Source organism: Acinonyx jubatus, chromosome D1, assembly GCF_027475565.1.
Source record: "Acinonyx jubatus isolate Ajub_Pintada_27869175 chromosome D1, VMU_Ajub_asm_v1.0, whole genome shotgun sequence".
Taxonomy (NCBI): domain Eukaryota; kingdom Metazoa; phylum Chordata; class Mammalia; order Carnivora; family Felidae; genus Acinonyx; species Acinonyx jubatus.
Window position 1 is genome coordinate 2380354 of NC_069390.1, and position 25953 is coordinate 2406306.

The 25953-nt window shown below is 65.3% G+C and overlaps 1 protein-coding gene and 1 long non-coding RNA gene across 7 annotated transcripts in view; both read right to left on the reverse strand.

The window, feature by feature from the left end:
- Positions 1-735: 735 nt before the first annotated feature.
- OSBPL5 (oxysterol binding protein like 5) overlaps positions 736-25953 on the reverse strand; it is a 52179-nt gene continuing 26961 nt past the window's right edge. For 3 of the 6 annotated variants that reach the window (XM_027045738.2, XM_027045732.2, XM_027045731.2), the window contains exons 2-22: positions 25059-25215; positions 23046-23128; positions 18977-19057; positions 18629-18730; positions 17364-17567; positions 16570-16654; positions 14544-14715; positions 14022-14217; positions 12082-12266; positions 11373-11454; positions 9128-9226; positions 8687-8783; positions 7683-7781; positions 6002-6099; positions 5490-5579; positions 5266-5402; positions 4636-4821; positions 4265-4391; positions 3053-3191; positions 2394-2496; positions 736-1368 (exon numbers count right to left, since the gene is read on the reverse strand). In XM_027045738.2, the coding sequence (XP_026901539.1) occupies positions 1230-1368; positions 2394-2496; positions 3053-3191; positions 4265-4391; positions 4636-4821; positions 5266-5402; positions 5490-5579; positions 6002-6099; positions 7683-7781; positions 8687-8783; positions 9128-9226; positions 11373-11454; positions 12082-12266; positions 14022-14217; positions 14544-14715; positions 16570-16654; positions 17364-17567; positions 18629-18730; positions 18977-19057; positions 23046-23128; positions 25059-25194 (2640 nt within the window). In that variant the 5' untranslated portion in view covers positions 25195-25215 and the 3' untranslated portion in view covers positions 736-1229. The other 3 variants (XM_027045737.2, XM_053202773.1, XM_053202772.1) reach the window with 3 other exon arrangements.
- LOC113595516 (uncharacterized) lies at positions 21662-23039 on the reverse strand. Its single transcript, XR_003416044.2, has 2 exons — positions 22724-23039; positions 21662-22153 (listed from the first exon to the last, which is right to left on the reverse strand). It is a non-coding gene; the product is annotated as an uncharacterized LOC113595516 (long non-coding RNA).

A 25953-nucleotide genomic window follows, 5' to 3' on the forward strand; every position in this document is an offset into this window, starting at 1 on the left:
CTTCAGGGGCCTCCTGGGCTGTCCCAGCAAAGACAGGGCCCACTCACTCCGGCCCTCATGGCTGGGAGTACCCGGGGCGGTGGCCACGGTGGAGTCAAAGCAAGGGCTGGGCTGGGGACAGCAGGGAGGGGGAGAGGGTGGTTATTGGTGGGGGGGGGGGGGGGGGGGAAGAGATCAGGCAAAACGGGCTTCAGGGTCACCCACAGTCTCAGTGGCTCCCTAGACGGGGCAGGGCCACCTATGTCCTCAGCTGGCTTGTCGGACGGTGGACGGGACCCCCGTCTCCCAGCACTTGCTCCACTGGGTGGGCCTGCTTCCCACAGTTCCCTGCAAACCGCACCCCGTCCTCTCCTGGCCCCTCCTCTCCATCCTCATGGCCTCGGGCCCTCCCTGGGCACCTCCAGCCCCAGGCAGCCCCTGTGGGCACCAAGTCTCTCCTTGGGAAGGCTCCCCCGTCTTTCCAGAAGTTCCCCAAGAAGACAGCACGGAACGCGGATGTGTTTACTTCAAGATAAGGGGCGTAGACTCGCCCCCAAACCTGGGCGGGAGGTGCGGGGACAAGAGCCTGCAGACCAAAACCGGAAAACGAGACCATCCGTGCCGACGGCATGGCCACAACGTAGTTTAAGGCTCTGTGTGTACCTCTACGCGCAGGTGCTCACACACACGTGCACACGCACACGCCCACGGCGGCACCTGACAGAGGCACGGAGGCGGGATGCCAGACGCTGCCTGCAGCCTGCCTAAAATACCGCGTTTATTAAAAAAGTGTAAAACAGGAAGACCGTGCAGCAGTCTGAGCAAAGTGGCGAACTTGGGCTTCCCCGGCCCGGGGGATGCGGGGCCAGCGGAGCCGCCCGTGCACCACAGCCCACACGTGCACACCTGTGCACACCTGTGGTCAGGTGTACCCCCCTTGGCTCGCCCAGGCTGCGGGAGGTGGCCGGGGGGGGGGGGGGACACGAAAGCTGCATTTGGCGGTAGCGTTAAGGCCGGCCCTGGGTGGAGGGCCCCACGGGAAAGGTCAGCACCTCCCCTGGAGGAGCCCGGATGGCCCCCCAGGTCCTTCCTGCGGTCCTCCTGCTGCCACGGGCCCCTCCAGCCACAGTGGCCGCGCTTGTGGGTCTGTCTGCCTCCCCCGGGCTGGCTTAAAGTGCTAGGTGCCTGGGAGGGAGGGCTGGGGCCGGCCCAGTTCTGCGGGCGATGCCCACGTTGTCCCCAAGGGGCTCCTATTTGAGGACGTAGTTAATGAGCAGCTGACACGCCATGAACACGCAGAGCAGGAACCAGGAGCGCGGGCTCTGTAGGAGGCCTGGGGCCGGCACCTGCCTGGCCCTCGCCGTGGAGCTCAGCATGGCCGAGAGGTGCCTGCAAATGGGGTGGAGGCTGAGCCAGGGCCCAGACAGGGGGGCCTCCCCTCCCCTCAGCGGACGGCTGGTCAACACAGGGGTCCCAGGGCAGGGTGGAGGCGGCAGGCACACATTCCAGGGAGGGAGGGGTCACGGCTGGGGCGGGGGGGGCTCTTGTACCCCCTTTCCCATCCCGCTGTCGGCCTGAGCCGTCTCCCCCTCCCCCAAAGCCATACGTTGGAGCCCGACGCCCAGCACCTCAGAGGTGACTCTTTTTGGAGACGGATTTTTTCAAAAGGTAATTAAGGTAGCACGGGGTCACCGGGGTGGGCCCTGATCCCGTGTGACCGGGGTCCTTGTAAGAAGAGGGGATCGGGACACAGACACGCACGGAGGGACGGCCCCGCGAGGACACAGGGAGAGGACGGCCGTCCACACACAGGAGAGGGGCCTCGGGGGGACCCGGCCCCGCCCACACCTGGACCTCGGGCTCCGACCTCCAGGACGGCAGGGGGGACAGTGCATCCTGTGGTGCGAGCCCCGTCTATGCACGGCGTCACGGCCGCCCCAGGACAGTGACCCCCACCCTGGCCTCGGATTATCGTCGTGTGCCTGGAAACTTCTGGCTATTCTCTGGCTACATGCCTCATAGCCAGCCTCCTGTGTGGGGCCAGGCGGCTGCTCCCACGGCTTCCTTTCTGCTTCCAGGCCGGCGCCATGCTCCGCCCCCCCCCCCCCCCCCCCAACCAAGGGCAGTGCCTTCTGACTCACACTGACTCAACACCCAGGCTCCTCCAAGCCTACACCCTATGTCAGGCATCCTGCTATTCATGTTTTTAGCACAGAGCTAGGGGCCCCCCGAGCATCGCCAGCTCATCCTGTTCAGAGGGACCCCCTGCAGCCCCCACACCGCCCAGAGCTCCTTCATCCTGTCCTCATGACACCAGACCCCCGGCCAATCTTCAGGGTTCTGGCACCGGAGCGACATTCCGGATTCCAGAGCCCCTGGCGCTCTCCAGGCGGGGACCCTGGGAGCGAGCCTACCTGTGCAGCTCCTGCTGGGCCTCCCGGATGGACAGCACGGCCTCGTGCAGCGCCTGCAGCCGCCGAGCCTCCTTCCCACACCGAGGGCACGGGCTCTCGCTGCCTGGGGTGGCCGGCCGCACGTCAGGGGACCCAGGGGACAGGGGATGGAGGGGGAATCTAAGGTGAGTTGCGTGTCCCGGGAGCCAGCAAGGGGGCCCCAGGGCCACGCCGCACCTCTCGGGTGAGGCTAACCCCTCGAGGATTAGAAGCACGGGCAGCGAGGGTCCCCCCCCAACCCCCACCCCTGGCCAAGCTCAGCTGGCCTCTGACAAGCCCTGGGACACAGAAACGGATGAGGCACAGCCCATCCTCCACAGAGGCAGGGACAAAGTCGGAGAGACACAGGGGCAGAACCGGAGGGTCACATGCGGACAGACACTGCCCAGCCCCGCCCCCCACACTGCCCCTGCCAGCCACGGGAGGCACCACCCTTCCCCCCCCCCCCCCCCCCCCCCGCCCAGAGTACAGGGTTGGGGACCGCTGCCCTCCACGCCCCTCGTCCGCCCCCGGGCTCAGGGAGGCGTGTGAGGGCCCCTGGGAGGAGGGTTGAGGTGGACCCTGTACCTGCAGGGGCAGCCGCTTCTCTGACCCCTCCCACCCAGCTCAGGAGGGCTCACCGGGGATGAAGTCACCGTCCTCCTCCTCTTCGTCGGAGAGCTCTGGGCAGGACTCGGGCGTGGAGCTGCTCTCCGTGACCTGGCTGTGGCCGGACGGCTGGTCGCTGGCCTTGCGGAGCCGCCGGTGTGGGCCGGGCCCCTAGAAAGAGGCAGAGCCACTGCCGCTGGGGGCCCGCCTGTGCCCACCACACCCCCCGCTGGCCTCATGCTCCGGCTGAGCCCCAGGGGCCCTGCCGGGGATGTGCCGGCCCGCGGACACGGCGGCACGGTTATGCCGGGACGGCTCTAGAAGGAGCGGCCGTGGCCGCTGGTCCCGTCTCACTGCGTGAGCTGACAGCTAGGGATCCCCCGGCACGGGGAGACGCGTCCAGAGGGACCTCCAGGATTGGCTGACCCCCAGTGCTTCCCCAGAGTACAGGGGCGGCCGAGGCGTGGCCGGCCGGAGGGGCTGCGGAGAGGGTGGGGGGGGGCCCGGGGGGCATCCAGGTGGAGGTGGCTGGGGCTGCCCGTCCGAGTCAGGGCTGAGGGGCGACGGCAGGGGTGTCATGTGGACGGCGAGAGACGTGGCCCCTGCTTGCTGGGGAGACTGGGGCCACCCTGCCTGTCCTGCCCGTGTGGCTGCCGGCCTCCAGCTGCGAGCACGCTGGCCCAGCAGATGCCGTTCTGTTCTCACAGACTCTGTGACGCGTGGGGTGGGTGGCACCCGTGGAGGACACCGCAGGCTTCCCTCACGGGCTGCGCCCTGGGGTTTCTCTCAGGAGACCTCTTGCTCGCCTCCTGGAGCCCCCCGCCTTCTCTCCCTGCTCTCCCTCGGCAGGTCGCTCCTTCTCCTACCTGACCGGGCCCCCAGGCTGCCCTGAGCCTCAGTTTCCTCATCGGCTGTCAGCCTCACAGAGGGCACCTCCGGGGAGCAGCGGGCCAGGAGCCAGCCGCCCCCGGCACCGCGCCCTGCACATCTGGCTGCCCCGTGAACCCAGCCTCCTGCAAACCCAGGCGTTTCGGGTGCCGTGCTGGGCAGGGCAGGGCAGGGGATGGGGGGCGCAGAGGAGGCCCTGCTGGGAGGGGGCGAGTGTAGGTGGGGGGGGGGGGATACCGGAGGGGGAGGGGCGGGCAGGTAAGAGTGAGGGTGGGGGGCGGCCGCCACACCCACCGCCTGACGGTCCCCTCCCGCCGCTGAGGTCGACCCCGGGCGGGGACCCTGGGGGAGCTGACCTGGTGCCTGGGCCCCGGGCTGCCCAGGAAGGCGGTCCGGTGGGCCGCGGTCCCCCGCTGCACGGTGTGCAAGACCCCGTCTTGCTCAAACTCGCCGATGTCCTTCAGGGGATCCCAGGGGCTGCGGCTGGAGGGTCCGGAGGGTCTCCGTTGGCAGAGGCAGTGGCCCCTGGGGCGAGGGGACCCGTCCCGGCCCAGCCTCAGCCCCCCAGCTCAGCCCCCAGAGGGGGACTACTGCCTAGGCCTGTGTGCAGGGCCCACGGGAGGGCGGCCGCGGAGCCCCGGGAGGACCCTCCCGCCCCCATCCCTGCCCCTCCAGGGCAGCCGGGGCCCCGTGTGGAGCAGTGGCCCCGGGGCCCCCCGGCACTCACTCCTCGTGCAGGTAGCGCCACTCCCGGGTGGCGGGGTCCAGGCGGAACAGCTGCGGTTTCCAGGGCGTGAGGTTCTGCTGGCGCTCGCGAGCCCGCTGCCGCTGTGCCTCCTCCAGCGAAAACTTCTCCCGTGTGGCCTTGTGCTGGTCGCCCTCGCCGATGGCCCTGGTGACGTGCTGCCAGAGCCTGCGAGCAGGGCACTCGCTCTGAGCCGGGGGCCCTGGGCTGTCCCGCCCGCTTGGCACCGGAGGGGAGGCTTAGAGCAACCTCCACTTGGTTGCCTCTGGCGACAGGCAGCTCACTCTCTCTCCTAGGGTGCTGTTTACTACGCACAATGAGATGGCTCTTTCCTACTCTGAGCTCACACCTCTCGCCCGCAGGGTCCTCCCTGTGGAGATGCTGGTCACCTGCGGGCAGTGACGGATCCCCAAGCCCTCCGTCCCTCCCCCCCGCAATTGCCCCAGCGGGACACGTCATCTGTCACGAGAGGTCGGCTCTGGTCCACCCTCCCTGCCAGCGACATCCTGGGACAAGCTCAAAGCACCGTAGCCCTGCCGACCGGGAGGACAGCCGCCTGCCCAGCCACCGCGGGCTGGGGTCCCGGGTCCCGCGGCCGCCGGCAGGCCTCACCTCTCCGACTCCAGCTCGGTCTGCTCCTCGAATAGCACCGTGTGCCGCTTCAGCCTCTGCCCCCGGACCTCCCCACTCGGGTTCCAGAAGAGCTCGGTGCTTCCTCGGCCCTCCTCCTTGATAAACACTTCTCTGTCCTGCCCCAGACGGCCCGGGCAAGGTCAGAGGTGCTGGCCCCATGGCTGTGCCCGTGCTCCGGGGGCCTGCCTGCGCCAGCCTCTTACCCAGTGTCCGGTGAGATGGGCCAGAACCTCCTCTCCGGACGTGATCTTCCCCGAGATCTGGTTGATGCTGGTGCTGCCCCCGAAGAAAGGCTGCGGGGACACCCCGCGACAGTGCTGCTGAGGGGTCGGTGGTCTCCCCTGGACCCTTGTGCCCCTCCGCGGGCCGGGGGAGGAGGAGGCTCCTTCCTCATGAGGGTGCAGGCTCCCCGCCCCCGGGACGTGGGAGGCTAGGATGCGACCCAAAGCTGGGGGCGGCCACGCTCACCCCAAGCCTCAGCTTCAGCTCGAGGATGCCTCCAGGGCGTGCGCCCCATGGAGGGGAAGGGGTCTGGGCCTGTGCCGGCCCCACCGTGCGGCCTGCGGGAACCCCCTCCTCTCTCCTGGCCCTGGCTGTGCCACGGAGATGCCAAGGGCAGCTCCCTCCTCCCGTGGGCATCTGCTCCAGAAACCCCGGGGCACCAGAAGGCTCCTCCCTGCCCTGAGGTGGCTGGGGGTGTGGCGGCCAGTGCTACCTTAAGCTTGAATTCCAGCTCAACTTGCAAGTTGTTCTTCTCACACTCGATGGTCACTCTGCCTCCCAGCTCCATGGTCATGGTGCCATACAGGATTCCTGAAACACAGTCCCTGCTCGGTCCTGCCTCGTCGTCCCGACCCAGCCACGCTGACCCCGAGGAGGCCGGTGTCGGACCCCAGGACGGAGAGAAGGGTCAGGGTGGGGGAGAGGACAGGGGCCCCTGGGGGCAGAGTCTCTGGGATGGAGAGGAGTCGGTCAGGGGGAGCGTTACCCCGACCACACCTGGCTCCTCGGTGACCCTCTGCCCCCAGGGAACGGAGTCTCTGCCCCCAGGGCTTGTGCTCCCAACAGTTGCTCTGTCCAGGGAATGTCCTGCCCTTTGCTGGGTGCCCTCCTCCAGGACCCCCCCTTTCCAGGCTCCCAGGGCCCCCACGAGACGCTCATCGCCATCTATCATTTGCTCTGCAGTTTGGGCCCCGACGTGAGCTCCTACATCCTCCCCGCTCATGGCTGCGCCCGGGATTGGCCCGGCATATTTATTTAAAGTAACACACGTATTTTTTAATTAACCTAGGAATGGATGAATCTTCCGTTTCTGGCCATACGGAAGACTTACTCTAACTAAAGACAAGAGCTGTGTTGTGTCGGTTGTAAAACACCTGGGCGTGTGGGATAACGTGGAAGAAAAAAAAAAAAGAGACGAGCCACTTGGAACAGAAAAGGGCTGGGAAACCCCCAAATCCCACGGGCACACCTGCGTGCTGCCCAGGACGGCCCTGCACCAAGTGGGGCGGGGTGCTGCAGAGCGGGGGGGGGGGGGGTGGTCCCCTCTCCGCTGGTGGGGACAGGGTCCCGAGACAGACACCAGCCTCCTCTGACTACACCTGTGGTTTAGACTTTGGAACCAGATAAACACTGCATTTCCACAAGCACTTAAAATATGACATTTGCCAAAGGAAAATGAAACTAAAACCAAGTGGAATTTTCCTGGTAGTGTGATCCTGCAGGGGGATCCGTCCCCGGGACTTTACAGACCCCAGGGAGACAGGCCAAGATAAGAACAATCACCACAGAGAAAGCACAGAGCGCTTCTGGCCGTCACGCTATCGGGCTGGGTGGTCAGTGTCATTCTGACTGGTGTGCGTGGTGTGGGAGAGGAAAGGTGACCGCGGTGGTGTCACTTAGAAAGGGGCTTTGTGGCAAGAGGGAGGAAGACGTTGCAGGTGCCCGGTCCCCAGGACTAAATAGAAGTCTGACGTCTGGGATCTGGATTGGAAACACGTAAACTCGTGATGTATTTTCATCTTAAAAAAAAAAAACAAGATTAGCTACTGTTTAGTTACTGGAAAGTCCTAGAGACAATGACGAAGCACTCCTAAGAGGCAGGTCTGGCTTGCAGCTGTGATACCGAAACACCGTTTCCTACTGGCAGGAAGCTTGGCTTCCTGCAGAAATGCCTGCCTCGTGGTCTATGGCAGGAAGCGTCACGCTCCCGTGGGGCCAACCGGGAAGGAAGCGGGGTGTTAGGGCCCGAAGGCGTCTTCCAAGAGGAGTCCCACACCCAGGTAGGAAGTCACTGAAGAGTCGAGTGCACCTTCAACCGACCAGTAAGGACCAGGGCGTCTGCACCGAGGGAGCCGGCCTGGGTGCTGCCGCCCTGGGCAAAGGGAGCCCCTCACCTTTGCAGTGGGCGTAGGGCATGGTGAGGATGTAATCCTCCGCACGGTTCAGGAACGTGAGCGTGGCCTTGCCGTCCAGCAGAGCCGACAGGGAGTTCCCTGCGGAGATGCGGCCGGGGGAACCGGTGAGTGGAGACGGACCCTCAGGACCCCGGGGGCCCGCCCCCTAAGTCACAGGCTCTGAGCTCCCTTCCAGCAGGTGGAAAGAGGCCCCTGTCCCTCCAGCTGTGTGACTGTGGGGCAGCCAGGCCTCTCACTAACCCTGTGGGTCACTTAACCTCTCTGTGACTCAGATTCTGGAAAAGGCCCACCCAGGATGCCACACGTTAAGGTTGATTTCAGTTACCGAAGGGGGGATTTTCAGGGCGTAGGCTGCAAACGTTTGCAAACTAGCCCAACTCCCTGCTTGGGTTGTTTTTTTTTTTTTTTTTTTTAATGTTTATTTATTTATTTTGAGAGAGAGAGAGAGAGAGAGTGTGAGAGGGAGAGCCAGCACAGAGCCCAACGTGGGGCTCGAGCTCACGAACCGTGATGTCATGACCCGAGCCCAAGTCAAGAGTCAGATGCTTCACTGACTGAGCCACCCAGGCGTCCCTACTCTGTTCGGATTTCGGGGAGACAGAAGCCACGAGCCACGTGGGGCCACAGAGCAAGTGCAGGGCAACTGAGGAGCTGCTCTTAAAACTTCATTTTGATCAATTTAAAGAGCCACACGTGGCTAGGGGTGCTGCATCGGACAGCCCAGCTCTAGACGGCACCTGTTGGCGCAGGTCCTTGCCCGTGACCCTCACAGTGTCCCCACAGGACGTGCCCTCCCTGCGGCTGAGGGGCGGCCGGGCTCTGCACAGACCCTGCCTCTCTCCGGGTCCCGAGCTCTTCACCACCCACGTGGTCCCTGACCCGGAGACGTGGGGAGGGAGACAAAGCCGGCCACCACGTGCGGTCTTGGGGACCTCCGCATCCTATCATCCCCCGGCTGGGACAGCCCAGGGGAGCCCCCTCACCGTAAAACCGGGACTTGGCTGTGATGTTGCCGCTGATGCAGAAGCCGTCCTTCCTGTTACTGACGTGGAAGGCGGACACGGGCGGGTGGTGGGACACCTGCGGGCAGAGGACAGAGGACAGTCCTCCCCGGGGAGGGCAGAGCCCGGCTTCCTGACGAGAAGCCCCCGTCCCCTGCCCCACCGCATCCCTCCTGGCCATTCCCGGCTCTCAGTCCCGCTGCCCAGGGAAGCGGAGGAGACCCCACATCGGTGCAGAGCGCCCGGGGGGTCAGGGTGTGCCGTCCCCTCCCGAGGAAGCACCTTCTGCTGTCCTGGGGCCTGTCCCCGACTGCAGCTCCCGGGAGGATCCCGACGGCGGCCGGGGGGCCGCCAAGAACGTGCACTGGGGTCGGAGTGCCCACCACGGGCCCGGCGTGCCGCCTGGGAGCGGCCGGGCCTTACCTGCTCCGCGATGTAGAAGGTGTGGCTGCTGGTGTGGGGGTGGAACCAGCGGCAGCGGAAGGTCTCCCCCAGGACGGGGTTGTACGGCTTCTTGATCCCCTGCGGGCAATGACCGAGAGGCGCACGTGAGGAACTGGGCCCAAGCGGGACGGGGTGTGGACGCAGGGACAGCCTGGGGGGCTGCCCACTGCCCACCCCCATCCCTACAAGGGACGGCCTGCTTGGCCACCAGCACCTGGGGGCAGCGCCCCACTTCCGCTTTGGGGAGAACACGCTTTGCCCATGGTTTACGTTCTGGGGGGGGCAGCCTATGAGGTGTCCTGTCCGGTTCCCGGCTCCGAGGGGGACCGGAGACCCTGAGCAGGTCACGCTTTCCCTGGACTTTGGGTGAAACCAGTGCACAGCCTGTTCGAAGCCCCCAGTGGCTTCTACTGACCCTTTCAGTAGGACCCCAAGCCCCCAGCCCTGCGCCCCACTCCCTAACTCCGCTCGCCACCTTTCTGCTCCCGCAAACCGCCCAGGTTCGTCCCCACTGCAGCAGGGAACAAGTTCCCGCTCAGGACAGCCCTCCTTCCGGGTCTCGGACCCCCTCATCTGATCGGCAGCAGCTGGCCACCCCTTCACGCCATCCAGCAGACCTCTGTGCACACGCACGTGTGTGTGCCTATACGTATGTGTGTGTGTGCACGTGTGATTGAAAGTACCTGTACGTGTGTGCCTGTGAGTGTGTGCATGTGTGCCTTATGTCTGTCCATGTGTGCCTTACATGTGTGCCTGTGAGTATGTGTGTGTGCGTGCACACGTGTGCGTGTGGGTGCCTGTAAGTGTGTGTACATGTATGTGTGTGCACACGCACATGTGCGTGCCTTACATGTGTCCATGTGAGTGTGTGCACATGTGTGTGCGCATAGGAATGTGTGCGCGCACGCACATGTGTGCGTGTGCCTGTACTTGTGCGTGTGTGTGTGTGCACGTGCGTGCCTATACGTGTGCGTGTGTGTGTATGTGTGTGCATGTGTGCCTGTACTTGTGCATGTGACTATGTGTGTGTGCATGTGCGTGTCAGTGTGTGCCTGTGTGTACATGTACGTGTGCATGTGAGCATGTGCACGTGTGCGTGTGTGCACGCACGTGTCTGTGTGTGCATAGGAATGTGTGCGCGCACGCACGTGTGTGCGTGTGTGCCTGTACTTGTGCGTGTGTGTGCACGTGTGTGCGTGTCAGTGTGTGCCTGTATGTGTGTGAATGTGTGCACGCGCGTGCCTATACGTGTGCGTGTGCCTGTATTTGTGTGCATGTGCGTGCACATGTGCGCCTGTATGTGCGTGTACATGTACGTGTGCGTGTGTGCACGCACGTGTGTCTGTGTGTGCATAGGAATGTGTGCGCACATGCACGTGTGTGCCTGTACTTGTGCGTGTGTGTGTGCACGTGTGTGTATGTCAGTGTGTGCCTGTATGCATGTGAGTGTGTACACATGTGCATGCATGTGTGCACGCACGTGCCTATACGTGTGCGTGTGTGCCTGTATGTGTGTGCATGTGCGTGTGTGTGTGCACGCATGCACTTTCCCCCGGAGACCGGAAGGCAATTTATTGCCCTCGGAGGCAATCGCTCCACGAGCGATAAAATGCCCTCGGAGGACGCCTGCCCCGCCTTTCCGAGCCCCGTCTGCAGCCTCCTGTCCGCTCCTCTCTGCCGAGCTGCCCGGATCCCGCCCGGAGCCACCCCTGCGGCGCCCCGTCCTGCCCTGGCCAGCCTCCCAGACGGACGCTCCTTCTCTGCCCCAGCAGCGTCCCACCCAGGGCCGCCACGTGGGCGCGCACCCCGCCCTGCCGAGGGCCCCGAGGCAGTGAAGAGACCTTGGATCTGCTGTGTGACTCTGGGGCCGTCCCTCCCCTCCCCCGAGCCCCAGTTTCCCCTTGGGCGCAGCGGAGGAGCAGAACCAGAACCACACGGTCACGCCCGTGTCCCACAGAATCGCCTGAAGGGCCCAAGCGGGACCCTCCAGGTCTGAGAGACACAGCGGCCACACACAGCGGTGCTGGGAAAAGGGCTGTCGCCCCTGCACCTCAAGGAACCCCTGGGACCTGCTTTTCGTGATGCATCTTGGGAGTCATGGAAACCTTTCTGAGAACCCAAACTCGGGCTCTGATGAGCACAGGGCTGCTGGGGTTGCAGTGAGAGCAGGGGGCCCACAGCCCCACACCTCCACTGGGCCCGCCCTCCCCGCCGGGGCCCTGACCTTGGGTTTCTTGTAGAAGCCTGACAGGTACCACCGCAGTACAAGCTTGATGCGGCTGTAGGCGTCCTCCTCCAGGGCGGCCCTGTGCCAGGACGGGAGAGGCCCCTCAGTCCAGGCCGGGATCCCCCAGGCCACCCTCTTGCCCTGTCCACCTTCCATCCACTTGGCTGGACACGGGCCACCGGGCCCCTCCCGTCCCGCCCAGCCCCGAAGCAGGGAAGCTGCCCGCCCTCCAACAAGGAATCCGGTTCTCCACCTAACCAGAAAGTGCCGGGGTGACCGCAATGCTGGGGCAGACAGGGTGCTGCTGGCTCGAGGGCTGGCAGGGCGCCTCTGCTTCCAGGAAGCCCTCCGGGGTACTCCTGCCCTCGCCCAGCTCCCGAGCCTCCCTCTTTCCAGCCTCCACAGCCTGCAGGGTTCGGCTTGAGGGCACCAATGCCCAGAGCTCGGGACACACAGAAGGTGCTCGGGGCTGGCCCCACGCTCACCTTTGATGGCTCCGGCCCTGACCTGACGGGCAGCCTGCCCCCCTCCTCCCTCTCGACCTGCTCCTCCTGGGGCCGGTCTTGGACACGGGGCCCGCTACGAGGCTGAGCTCAGCCGCGGACCCCGGGGCCCCTCCAGAAACATCCATGAAGGGGCCGGGGGCTGAGGGAGGCTGGGCTCTCCGGGTGCGCACGGGTAGGAGGGGCGCCCCCTGCTCGCTCACCTGGACAGCAGGTCGGCGTGAAAGTAATAGTCTGAGAGCTTGTCCAGGAAGGAGCGGGGCTCTAACACGAAGGTGGGCAGCACCACGCGGGACAGGTCCATGCCCGGCCGCAGCTGCCTCAGCAGAAGCCACATCAGACTTTTGTTCTCCTCGGACACAGTCTCCACCTGGGAGGCCTGGCCCAGCTGCCGATGGTGGAGATGGCGGGGGGGAGGCTGCGGTCAGGCCCCCGGTCCATGCCTCCCGGGGGAGCGGGGACGGGGGGCAGGACAGGGGTGGCCGGCTCTGGGCAGGGGACGTGCGCTTCCTTGGTCTGGCCCCCGGCAGCCCAGCCGGCCTGTCTCGCCCGGTCTGGCCCCTGTTCTCTCCGGCGACCCCAACCCAGAGGGGCACGTGCTGGCCCAGGCTGGCTGCTGTCTGCCTCCGCTCCTTGCCAGCCTGGCCGACCTGGGCTCTCCCCTCGGTCTGGGCGACCCCCGACTCTTGTGCGCGGGGTAGAGCCCGCCCACCCTGGCTGCTGAAACCCAGTGGTGCCAGGAGGCACGGTGGGTACGGGGAGACCCCACCCCAGCCCATTCAATCTTCCCAGTGGCCTGGAGACATGGGTGCGGGGGGTGCTCTGGGCCTGCGCTTCCTTTAGAAATAAGGGTCCAGGGTCACACTGCCGGGTGGGGACCGCTCTGGCCCCCGCCTGTCCTTCCCAGTAACACACTCAAGGAGACAGAGCTGTGGGGGCTCAGGGCTTTGTCCCTCTGGGTCTGGGCAGCGGGGTCGGGTGGCTGCACCTTGCCGTCCACGCCAACCAGCAAACCCTGAGGCAGGCAGAGTCTCAGAGGGTCACGGAGGCGTGGCCAGCTCCGTGGGGCGCTCACAGGACGGGGCAGTACAGCCGGGACACGGGGGAGTCCCACAAAGCCCGGGCGGAAGTCTAGCCCATCATCCCTCCCCGGGGACCCCACCGTCTTCAGCCTTTGACGCCTCTGGCCTCGGGCGGATCTGGACTCAGCTGGTGTGTGTGTGTGGGGGGGGGTCCCCTCAACTGCCTACCCCTCTGAGCCCCGATGAGGCCCTGAGCTGGATTTGGACCCAGGTGGCCCCTGCACCCCTTCTTCCCAGACTTACTCCTCGCAGTGGCCCCTGGGCACCGGCACTGCGGTCGTCCCCACGTTACAGAGGGGACAGGCGACTTACCCGAGTTCACACAGCTGAGCTCGCACAGCACAGGCGGGCCGTGAACTCAGGGCTGTGTGTGTCTGTGGCCCGAAGGCAGCCACCCCGAGGGAGGCAGGATCGGTACCTGTCTCCACCCTGCTGGGCCGCCTTACACAAGCTGCTTTGCCTCCCTGTGCTAGCACACCTGTCCTGGGGCCCCTGCCAGGTCTCCCGGGTCCCTCTGTGGAGCCCAGCCTCGTCTGTGCTGGGCCTCTGAAGGGTCCCTCGGGCTGCCCGCTCTCGGCCCCAGGGCCCTCACGTGCATCTCCCCCAGTGTCACGGCCCTGACCCTACCCGGCCTCACAGGTGCGTCGCCATCGGGCTGGGACCTGCCCGTCCTCCTCCGATGTGTCTTGAGCCCCGCCCCTTGGCCCTCCTCCAGGGCTGCCCGGGACCAAGGCGCCCTTGTCAGCCTCCCGACAGAGGCTCCTCCCTAGTGGCTCCGGGTTTCTACCCGCACTCCTTGGCTTTCTAAAGGCCTCGCTGGACCTCGGCGGGCCCCCACCTAACCCCCCCAGGGTCTTCCCAAACCCTCAGCAGAGTCCTCACGGCCCTCTGGCTCTCTCTGAGTTGTGGACACCACCCTGGTCTGGTCTGGTCCCCCAGCACTCCCACCCCGGGCACTACAATCTCCTGTCCAGGGGCCAGCCGGGCACCGAGGCCTCTGTCTTTTCCGGGGAGGCGGGGGACGGGGCGACACCGGCCGCCCAGGTGGGGAGGGCTCTCACCTCCCCAAACTCCTCGTGGACCTGCTCCACATACGTGGTCCCCCCGGGCGCCAGGCCCTCCAGGGTCTCCGACCGGACACTCCCGCTCTCGTTCGTCTTTCCGCTGTGGTCCTGGGCCTCGTTGTCCGACTCCTCTGCGTTCTCCCTCTCCGACTTGTCTGAGAAAGCGTCGTTCTCCAGGGAGGAGCCATTCAGCCTGGAAGGGAGGGGCGTGCCGGGGGCCCCAGGTCAGGGGTGCGGCCCGGGCGCCCCCACCCAGGGCACGGCTCACTGCCGGCACTGCACCCACATCCTCGGGTCTAACCCAGTGTGCACGTGAAGAAACTGAGGCCCCCGGGCCCAGTCTGGGTGAAGGAGGCTGCCTCCTGACCTCGGGGTCTGGTGGCCAGACCTCCATGGTGCCTGCCCCCCGCCCCACGTACAAGGAGACCCGTATGTGAGTCCCGGTGACAGCCGGGGTCCTGGGGTCCCCAGCAGGCCGGAGACCCGGGCTCGACCCCTGCCCACCGCACCCCTGCTCACGGGCACAGGTCTTGGTCGTGGATGGTGGCCGAGGGGGGCAGCCCGCAGAGCGAGGGGGGCGACGCATCCGGCGAGGACCCGGGCTCCCCATCACGGCCCTGCTTGCACGAGCTGAGTCGCAGGAGGCTGGAACAGCGCAGAGCCAGCTCTAGGGCGTCGAGCCAGCAGCGGCCTGCGGGGGGGGGGGGGGGGGTGAGCCCACTGCGAGCCCGGGAAGGGCCCCTCCCCTGTGCGTCCCCCACCCCCCTGGAGAGCCTTCCCAGGTGCCCCCGCCACGCAGGTGCACGTGGGCGAGTGCGGGTGGCAGACGTGAACAAGGACGGGGCCTGGCGGCCAGCCCCCGCCTGACTGGGGGAGACAGGAGCCCGGGGCAAGGAAGACGCCCTTCCCTCCCTCAAGGTCACACCTGAGCAAGACCCAGGCACCTGCAGCTTCTGCACACGGGGCCCTGCCTGACCACAGCCGCCTGTCCCAGGCCTGGGGGGCAGGGGTGCGCCTCAGGGGCCCCGGGGCTCCTGGTGGCCCACGGCACAGGCCAGGACAGTGGGCGGCAGGCTGGGGAGGGGGCTGCTGAACGTGGCAGGCAGCCAAGGGCGTCCTGGAGGGAGGGTGGCCCTGAGGCAGAGCCGGCCCAATCCACCCGCCCCCCATCCCTGCTGCCTTCCTGGCGGAGGCTGCCAGCGGGTGAGACCAGCACTGCTCGCATGTCCCAGGCGGCGCTCACAGCTGTGGGGACGCCTGTCCGCCAAGGTGACCCCCAGTGTCCTGGTGGGATTACTAACAGCGGCCTTTCCACTCACGAGGGCGTCTATGCCCGCACATCATGTGATCAAGCGTTATTCCGAGAGAAGCTTCAGGGGTTCGAGGCGTGAGATTAAGGACAGTGACGATACCTCCCTAGTCTGGGCCTTCAAAGTGCGGCCTCTCGGAGAGCGTGACTCTCGTTCCCTAACTTTGAAACCCACAGAATCCTTTGGGGGGCATCCTGGGCCTGGGACTGGGAGGCGAGGGTTTGCAGGGACGGTGGCCCCTGGTTCTCACAGGGGCACCCGGGGTCCTACGGGGTTTCACTGCAGGCTTGATGGGAGCCCGAGCACCCAGCCCTGGGGGCAGAGGTGGGGGTCACGGGAGCAGCCCCCGCAGGAAAGAGTGGGGACACCGAGGCCTGCTGAGCTCGGGGCTCGCCTCGTCGTTGCCACAAAGGACCAGACACCCCGAATGCTACGCATCCTTTGAGGCCCATTCCCGGGCCCCCTCCTCGTCCTCCAGAAAGCCCACCCTCATACGCACAGGGGATGTGGACACCGTCCCTCCCTGCTCACGGCCCCCCCACCCATCTGGGACCCAGCTCACGCTTTAGTCCGATCTGCCTTGTCTGACAGTGGGCTGCTCTCCTTCCCCTGAGACCACGGGCTCCACGAACACGGGGGGGGGGGGGGAGGGTGGGTCCCTCCTGGGGTGTGGACGGGACAATGTCCACCAGCCCCGCCCCCCCACCGCTCTGGGCCCCGAGGGCTTGAAAGAGGGGCAGCTGCATTTCCCCAGAGCCGCCACTGGAGGGCGCTCCAACAACGCGCGCCGCACTCGGGAGCCCGGGAAACTAGATGGCTCTCCAGACCTCAGGGCTTCCTTGGGGACAGTGTGCCCGTGCCTCAGTTTCCTCGTATGTCAACGGAGGTGAAAACAGTAGAACCTGCTGATTCGACGGGGCCTGGCATGTGCGTGGTGCTCAGCAGCTGCCATCTGGTTGCTTTAAATAAGGTCACTGGGTAGTCGTTACAACTGGGTGGCCGGGCAGTATTCATGTTTTGGCCTGGGGAAACTGAGGCTCCGAGAGGTAACTAGTGGATGGCAGGCCTGCCTGGCCCAAGCCCAGGCTTGTCCCGTGACATCTGCCTGCGTCCTGCTTGGGCGGCAGCGGGAGGGTCTGGACAGGGGCCGCGTGCACCTGGTCTGCGATGCCCCCGGGGCGCCCACTCTAGGCGGGGCCCCACCAGGGAGACCCACAGGGCAGCGGGGGACTCACCGTCGGACTCTGAGGCGGCCCTGAAGATCAGGTAGCTGCTGGGGAGGGGCTGTGTGATGGAGCCCACACTCTCGCCTTTGGGGCCCTGGAGAGACAGAGAGCCGGCGTCAGCCGAGGGGACACGCAGGCACGGGCGGAGATGCGGGTCACGAGGGGTCACGCAGATGCGCACTGAGACACACGCGGCCTCAGGTCCCCCAGGTGGGGCCAGACCCCCCCGGCCACGCCACACGGACACAGCAGGCAGTGAGAGGAGAATGAGCCCGCGGCTCGGTCCTGGGCTCTCCTGCGGCTCTGGAGTTCTCTCCGTCTTCGGGTGGCCGTAATCGGCACGCGCACGTTCGGGGTGCCCGTTCAGCGAAACGATGAGTAACTTTTTACAGCAGAAGTATACCCCCTGCAATCTCTGGGACATACCTACACTAAAAAAACCATTTGGGTGTTCGTCTGAAATCCTGCCGTACCTGGACATTCTGGATTTTATCTGGCAACCTGATGGGCAGCCTCCCGGTTAGGAAGGTGCAGCAGGGAGGGCTGGGCTAGGAGCGGCTCACACGGCCCGATTCCTCAGCCTCTGCGCATCGCCGTGTGCTCCGCCCGGGCCGCATCTGGTCCCCGGCCACCGAGAGACCTAACCCACGGCCGGGTGGGGGCCGGGTGGCGATGGGCCCACAGAGCAATTGAGATTAGGCTCCTGGCCGCCCATCGGCGCCCGTCTCTTACTCGGCCCGCCCGCGGGGCCTCGCTCCTCCCGGGGCCCGACCCCCCTGAGCCCTGGGGCCCCCCGGAGGTACCTTCACGGCCCAGACGGACTGGTCCAGAGGGTGGAATAGCTTGAAGCAGAAGCCGTCTTTCTTGGAGGGCCGCTCGATGAGCTCGCAGCAGTGCAACAGGACGGTGCCCACCCACTGGCCCACCTTGGGCGTCTTGTAGATGAGCAGCACGCCAGGCTTCAGCACGCACCACAGCTTGGTCCAGCTCTTCAGCGTCCCGCGGATCTGCGGGGAGGGGCACGGCTGTGGGGGGGGGGGCGGCGCCCCAGGGGCACCCGGACAGCTTGGGGGCAGAGCTGGGCGGTGGGCGAGGTCCTCGGGCTTTGACAAGGAGCTCAGAAATTACAGTGAATCCAGAGAAATGAGGCACTGCACCCAGGAGCAGGTTTCCGGGTGAGGTTCAAGGCCAGATCGGAGCCCCTCCCCCCGCCCCGGAGGACCCAGCAGCCGATGGGACTATTGTGATTGTCAGCTTTGTAAATTTTGGAGTTGGTCAGTTCTTGTCTCGCTCCAGAGAAGAATTTCACTGTAGCGCCTAATTTTTTATTTTGTGGGGGGCCAAAAGGAGCCCATGCCGGCCCAAGTCCTAGGCAGGTGACCTGGTGCTGGTACACTTGTCTCGGGGGTCCTTGGTGGCAACCCCGGGGTTCAGCAGCTTTCCCGCCACCTTAGGGTGGGCAGAAAGAAGTCCCAGGAGCTGAGGGGACCACCATCACCCCGGTCGAAACACAGACTCTAAGCCCAATCCGTGAGGCTGTGATACGGCCTCCCCTCCCCCGCAACCCCGGCACGGGGCCTCGTGGCATCCTGGGACTCCCATCCACAGGCCAGGAGCCCCCCCCACCTCAACTGGACACAGGGTCTCTGCAGATTTCAGCGGGTGAACATGAGGCCACAATGGAGCCGGGTGAGCTCTGATTCAATGACGTTTGGACACAGACACACGGACACAAGAGGGGCCACGTGAAGACAGAGGCAGAGGCTGGGATCAGCAAGCCACAGCCCAGGGCTGCCTGGGGCCCCCCAGAAGCTGGGGAGCAGGAAGGATACCCCACTAGGGGGCGGGGCGGCCCGGTCCACACCGGATTTCAGGGGCCAGCCCCCGGAACTGGGGGAGAATGCATTCCTGTCTTTAAGCCCCCAGCCTGTGGTCCTTTGCTGGGGCCCCCACGGGACACTGATCCAGACTCACAGCAACAAACACACCCAACTGCCTCCTGGGTGACTCTGCAACGTCCCCTGGGAAGGCCTGAGACTGGGACAACGTGCCCGCCCGTCTGGCCTACCTTCAGGCTGTCGGCCATGATGACCACGCTGGGGTCCGTCAGGGCGCTGAACAGCTGCTTCGTGGCACGTTTCTTCTCCTGCCGGTAGTTTTCCTTCTGCGCCTGGGAACCCGGTGGGCGGGTCAAGGGAGGAGGCCCTGAGCTGGCCCCCGCCCCCCTTCCTCCTGCCAGCCCGCCAGCCCACCGGGGCGCCCACTGCCCAGGCTGGGGGGGGGAGAAGTGGGGGTGGGGAGGTGGCCAGAGCACAGCCCGCCCCTCCCGCTGGCAGGCCGGGCCGTGGTGACCTCACTGGCCCACCCACCTGACAAATGACACACTTGTGTCCCCACTTCCTGGGCCCGTGCCCACCTTGAGAGCTTCCTTCTTGGTGACCTTGGCTGTTGGGGACACGCATTCCTTGTCGGACCCATTGTATAGCCTGTGTTCTACCTGCAAAAGAGATTCAAGTTGGGGAGAGAAGGGGCATCAGTGTGCACTCGGGGGCTGCAGAGGGCTGGGGGGTGGCCAGGTGCACTCGGGGGCGGCAGAGGGCTGGGGGGTGGCCAGGTGCACTCGGGGGCGGCAGAGGGCTGGGGGGTGGCCAGGTGCACTCGGGGGCTGCAGAGGGCTGGGGGGCGCCCAGGTGAGCTCTGGGGCTGCAGAGGGCTGGGGGGCGCCCAGGTGAGCTCTGGGGCTACAGAGGGTTGGGGGGGGCAGCCAGGTGCATTCTGGGGCTGCAGAGGGCTGGGGGGGGGGCAGCCAGGTGCATTCTGGGGCTGCAGAGGGCTGGGGGTGGCCAGGTGGGCTGGAGGCCAAGAGAACCAGAGAGGTCAGAGAAAGGTACTGTCCTCACATCCGTCCGACACCCTCTGTTCAGATTATCGGCAGTGGTGGGGGCCAAGGGTACAGAGACGGACAAGTCAGGGAGGCTGAGGACAGCAGGTGGACAGGAGCTCAGAGGTGCCGGGAAGCGTCCACCCTAGCCACTGCCGTGTGTCCAGCCTCTGGGGGGGGGGGGCACACGTGCAGAGGGGACTCTCACTCCTGGTGCCCTGGGAGCTGCTGAGTGGTGGGCAATGCCCAAGCCCTGTCCTGAGCCCAGACCAGAGCCGAGGACGAGGCACAGCCTGCCAGGCCCACTGGACACGCTGCACGGGCTGAGAGCAGTAATCCAGGATCTGGGGCTGGAAGGGGCTGCGGTCCTTTAACAGATAGAGAAACTGAGGCCCTGCGGGTGGAGAAAAGGCCAGGACTAAAGGCTAAGAGGCAGAGGGCGGAGCAAACTGTGGCCCAAATCCCGCCCCCCGCCCCCTTTCTGTTCAGCCTGTGAGCTCAGAACGGTTTCAACTTTTTAAGTGGCCAAAACAAACCACCCAGAGAATAACACTATTTTGTGAGACGTGAAAATCCTATGGTTCGTGGCCGCTTCTCCCCTGAGAAGCTTCAGAAGCTTCAGGCCCTGGGGGTGGAAAGGAGGGGCAGGCCACCACAAGTGGCAGAGCTGCGAGAGCCGTGGGTCATCCTCATTGTCCACATCCCGCAGATGAGACTGTGGCACAGAGAGGCTCCGAGCCTGCCCAGGGTCACACAGCTCGTGAGGGCCGAGCTGGGGCTGAGTCACAGGAAGGACAGGGTGCCTGCGGCCTCTAGAGCCAGTCTCGGAGCTGAAGCTCGGGTGACGGCGTGCATGCCAGACTTGGCGGGTGACAAGCCTCTGGGGGCCGGGACTGAGCTACAGAGACGCTCCTGGTTGTCCTCCTGGGGAGCCGGGCCTCTCACGCACCGTGCCCCAGCCCCCTTAGCACATGCTGTTCCCCCAGCCTGGAATGCTGTTCCCTGTCGCTGGGTCCTCAGGCCCCACCGAGCCACTCCCGAGAAGGAAGACAGCTCTGACCGCCCTGCTGCCTTCAGACCCTGACATACCTGCCCCTGGCCGGCCCCACGCCTTTTACAATTACCGCCACGCAGGCAGTCCTGTTGTCTGGAACTCCTGCCAGGGAAGTTCCATCCCAGCACACGCCCCGCCCTGGCAGCTGGGGGTTTGGTGAGCATCCTGGATGAATGAATGAATGAGTGAATGAATGAACGATCCTGCCACCCAGCTCTCCTCCAGATGTGACTCAAAGGAGTGGGGTTTGCTTTAAGCAACAGAGGAAGAGACACAGGCTCTGGGGCCTGGGGACCGGGGGAGGGGTGGGGTGGGGTGGGCCGGATGGAGCAGAACAGAAGTACTTGCAGTCACGTATCTGACCAGAGTCTGAGGTCTGGCATATATAAAGAGCGCTTACAACCCAACAACAAAGACAACACAACTCGAAGGCGGGCAGAGAACCCGAACAGACATTTCTCCAAGGGGACATCCGGTCGGTCAAGAAGCCCCGGACGGATCATCAGTCATTAGCAACACGCAAGTCAGAGCCGCAGGGAGCACCACAAAACGATGGAGGAGAACCCAGAAAGTACAAACGTGCTGAGAACGTGAACAAGGGGAGCCCTCCCTCGTCGCTGGTGGGGTCGTGAAACGGTGCAGGGGCTGTGGGAGCCAGTTTGGCATTCCCCGAAAAGCTGAACACAGAATGCTTTAGAATTCCCCATGACCCCAGAACGACCATCTGGCCCAGCAACAGAACAGGTAAGGCTCTGAAGGGTTTCCGTCTGGGGGGACGGAGAGGTTTCGGAACGACCCAGCACCGAGCACCCACTAAACACCACTGAGTTGTGCACCTAACACAGCGGGTTTTGGGATGTTTGACTTGGCCCCACGAGGAAGATGACAAGATCTGTATTAGCTTGTATCTTTTCCCAAGCCGCGTCCTCACAGCAGCCCCAGGTTGCCCTACGGTATCTGGGGTCCCCCCGCCAGGGGCCGACACGTTACCGGTGGCCTTGTCTCGTCTGGCGCTGTCCCCCCCCCCCCCCCGCCAGGTCGGACGCACCAAGAGAGCAGGACGTCGTTCTCTCCGTGAGCCCGACGCAGCACCCCAGCAGCGTGTGCCCCTCAAGAGACGCTCAGACACGGTTACGGAACAGACCGGATCTGAAATTTGAACCAAGTCAAGGGTTGCTGCCAGTGGCTGTGTTTTATTGGCTCGTAGAAAGACACAGCTGTGTTTCCAGTGTTGTTATGCCATAAACTTGTGTCTTGAGAAAATAAGTAGCCCAAGTGGTCCACCCCTGTCAGGGAACAGCATTGAGCCTTAAAAAGGAAGGGCGTTCTGACACCCGTTACGGCGTGGATAGACCTCGGGGACGTGATGCTGATTGAAACAGGCCGGTCACAGAAGGTCAGATCCTGCGGGATTTCACTCGTACGGGGACCTCACGGACTCACATCCATAAAGACAGAAAGCAGACAGTGGGCGTCGGGGCTGGGGGAGGGGGTGGGGGGGGTAGTGTTTTAATGGGACGGAGTTTCGTTTCGGAAGACGGAAATTTCCGGTCGCGGATGGGGGACGGCGGCACAACAGAGTTGAACGTGCTTAATGCCACCCGGAGCTGCGTGCTTAGAAATGGGTAGGGCGGTAAATCTGGGTTATGCGTGTTATACTGTAATTAAAAATGAAAAAATTAAATTAAATACAAATAAGTAAGCAAATAACTACGCTCTGACTCCTCCTCCCCAGCTGGCGGCCCTGGGGGCCAGGGAAGGGACATGCGGTCTCCAGCAGGTGGGGGGCACCCACCAAAGGTTTGGTTTCTTCTTCACCCGAGGCAGACACAGGGACAGACCACGAGAGCCACAGCAAGCCCTCCTTTGCTGGATGAGGCCACGAGGCCCCAGGGGAGCAAGGCAGTCACTCGAGATCACACGGGGTCGCAGGTGGTCAGGCAGGGGGCCAACCGCCTGTCTGTCTGCACTGCTCCCCAGCCCCATGGCAAGAAGCCAGAGCCACCAACCCCCGTCAACGTCTGGGGACCCTGGCCTGAGACCCTCTGGGGGACAGAAAGGTACGCCTAACACCCTCCACGCACTGCCCGGGGCCCCGGTGCCCACCCTGGATCAGAGGTTCTGCCTGGAAGGGCACAGCCGTGCCTGGGCCAGGAGAGGCTGGCCTGGGAGGCCCGCGGGGGGTGTGGGCGCGTGGGCTTCCAGAACTCGCCCTGCGGAGGGTGTACCTGGTGGAGGGAGCGCCGAGGCAAAGGCAGAGGGAGGGGAGGCTCGGCGGTTTGCCTACAACAGAAAGACTCCACGGACTCCTCTTAGAATCTCCTGTCCCCCAATGCCACCGAGCAGCCCAAGCCTTGGTCCGGCCCCAGGCCTCCCCGGCCCGTGTTTTGCCACAAAGGCGGCTTCGATGACACAGCCCATGGCACTGTTTGTGACTCCGCCCCAGCCGTCCTTCCCAGACGTGCAGGCCGGGGTTCAGAGCCACTCCTCCGGGCCCGCGTGGGCTGGGGACGGCGGGCTGTCCCCTTCCTCCCATGGCCAGGCTCTTACCGGTGGCCCCTTGGTGGCAGAGCCCGGGGTCGGGGGCCCTTCGTCCCTCGGCAGCGGCTGGCCATTGGGCTCCAAGTCCTTCCCTGCAAGAGAGCAGCTGGAGTGAGGACCTGGGCACAGGGAGGAGCCCGGGCACCCTGGGCGCGGAACGTCCTTCGAGGACCGTAAGGCCAGGCCCCTGGTTTCAGGGGAGGAACGCGGTGTCCAGGTTTGGAGGCCCATGGTGGGTTCAGGGCACCTGGACCGCGCCTGGCCTGCCCCCTCTCCCTAACCTTCTGGGAGCTGGACTCTGGGAGGGAGGTGGCCGGGCACTGTCCCTGCACCTCGACCTGGCAGGTGCCCGTTTTCCTGGCCAGCTTGCTTGAGGGCGAGGGAGAGAAAGGGGAGGCGTCCGGATTCAGTCCCGGGGAAACAGCTGCCCTTGCCTAGCTCCTTCTGTCCTGAACGGGGCTTCCGAGGCTGCGGTTTATGGGCAGGAGGAAGAGGGGCTGGTTTCGGGCTCACAGCCGGGTCCCTGTGCTGAGGAGCAGAGGTGGTAGCGCTGGGGGCGAACCATCCCGGTGGGGCGGGGACACAGGTGTCCCCAGACCCAGCCCTGGCAGGGGCTCCACAGACCCACCTCCCGGAGCCCCTGGGGGGCCGGGGGGCCGGGGACCGAGAGCCGTGCCCTGCAGAAGAGCCAGTATGGCCACCTGGGGAAATGATTCTGTCCTGGGGGGCCCGGCTTCACCTAGGGCAGCAAAGGCCCTAGGACAGAGGCCACTCAAGGTGCCCTGGCCTCCCGCCCCGGCAGGGATGCTGCCTCTCTGCCTCTGCTTCTGCAAAGCCCCCTGCGCCCTGACCTGAGGCCTGGGCTGGGCGGTGAGCACGGGGCTTTCCCCACCTCCAAGGTGCCCTCTCCTCCAGGCCCCCTCGATTCAAGGGCTGTCCTGGGGGGCTCCCCCAGCCTCTGTCGCCTCCCAATGTGGGTGACGCCTGCTGGGGGATCCTCCTAGCTCAAGGGAGCTCCTCTTGGAACTGGCTCCTCTCCTCCGTCCACACCCACCTCCTCACCCCTGCCCCCAGGACCTGCCCTCCCCTCTTGAGAAAAGGTCTTCACCTGCCGGGTCCTGCACTGCATGGGGCGGCCACTCTGGGGACCAAAGACCTCTGAGACCGGCCACCAACTGGGATGTGTCCTTCCCACCCCTTCCACCCCCCGCTCCGGAGAGGGCATGGGAGCAGAGAACAGATGTCAGCTTTATTTCCCTAGGTGTCCTGTGCCCTGGCCCGTGTGACCTGACACGGCATGTTCCTATCTGCTCGTGAGACTGGGTGGGATGTCCCCAGAAGCCCCTCATGTCCTGACAGCCTACTGGCCTGAGGCTCTCCCGGTGGCAGGTGGGGGCAGGACGGACACTGCGGCCGGAACAGCTGGGGCGTCCCTCTCCTCCCTCCCGAAGCTGGCAGCGGCCGAGGGGCGGCCTGCCCGCCGAGGAGGCGACGTCTCCCAGGATGGGGAGGGAGGCGGGCCCTCTGGGGCAGCAGTCACAGACACGCAGACGGCTCTCAGCTTGGGCTCTGCTGGGCGGGCCCGGGAGGAACGAGGAGCTGGGGTGGCGGGGACCTGGGGCCGGGCAAGCACCAGCAGGTACGGGTGACCCGGTCCCCTGCGTGCTCAGTGCTTCACCCACCGGCGGCCTGAGGGCACCCAGTCTGGACTGTTCCCTCCCAGAGCCCGGGACTCCTTTGTAACTGGGAGCTCACATCCCCATTTCACAGAGGAGGAAACTGAGCCCCAGAGAGGCCCTGAGGCTGGCCCAGGGTCACCCAGCCAGAACTGGGGCGGGGGTTCAGGGGGGCTGTCTCAGGAGGGCAGGTTTGGGGCCGCCACACCACACGGCCTCTCCACGGACGAGCTGCCCCATAACCCCGGCGAGGGAGCCCCCTGCTGACCTCCCATGACGCCACGGTGGATGGGGCTTAATCGCCCTCGCTGACCAGGACAAAACCCGGGAAGCCACGGGCACTGACCTGGGCCGAGGGGGTAGAGCTCATTCTCTCCACTGAAGACCAGATTCCGGGTGAACTTCCGGGGGTCGGTTTTCTGGGGGGTGGAGGAAGGTGGACACAGAGAGAAACGGCGCCTGAGGAAGGCCTCCTCCTTCATGGCCTGGGCGCTGGGAGGCTTCTGGAAGGAAGGACGGGAGAGAGGCGGTCACACCTCACGTTGAGACCAGGGGAGCCCAGGGGCCGGCGGGCATCCTCCCACCCGCCCCATCTTAGGGGCATGGAGACACATCCTCCCACCCGACTCCTTAGGGGCACGGAGTCGGGAGTGGAGGGCGTCACCCCGTCTTATACTCAGGCCCTCACTTGGGGCGTCTCAGGAGTGGACGAGGAGGGCCTGGCGGGGGCGGGGGCGGGACCCAAAAGCAAGCAGGGGGTGTCGCCCGGTGAAGACCACGCCCCCGTGGGAAAGACCACGCCCCCGCAGGAAGCCCCGCCCACCCAGACACACGAGCCCCACACCTTGCTCTGGGGACACCGCACCCCCAGGCCAGCACTCCCTTGGCTCTGCAGGACCCTGGCTGCAGCCAAGTGGACCTGAGATGTGCCATGGACCCAGGCCAGGCCACCAGACCCGCCCTCCCCGGTGACGGAGCCATTCGAGGGGAGATGGCCGCTGACGCACCCAGGGGAGGCGGCCGAGAGAGAAGGGCTGTGCGGTCCACAACCCAGAGCGCCGGGGGCAGCTGGCCCCGCCTGCACATCCTGCCTCCTGCACCCCCTGCCCCTGGCTCTCCTCCCTCTGCCTCGGCTCCTCCTGGGGGTCTCTGTTGCGGGCGCCCCAACAACGTCACACCGAGAGAGAACGCAGGTGTGCTGAGAGCCAGAGGCACCCCAGTTCACACCCTGCCCTGGCTCT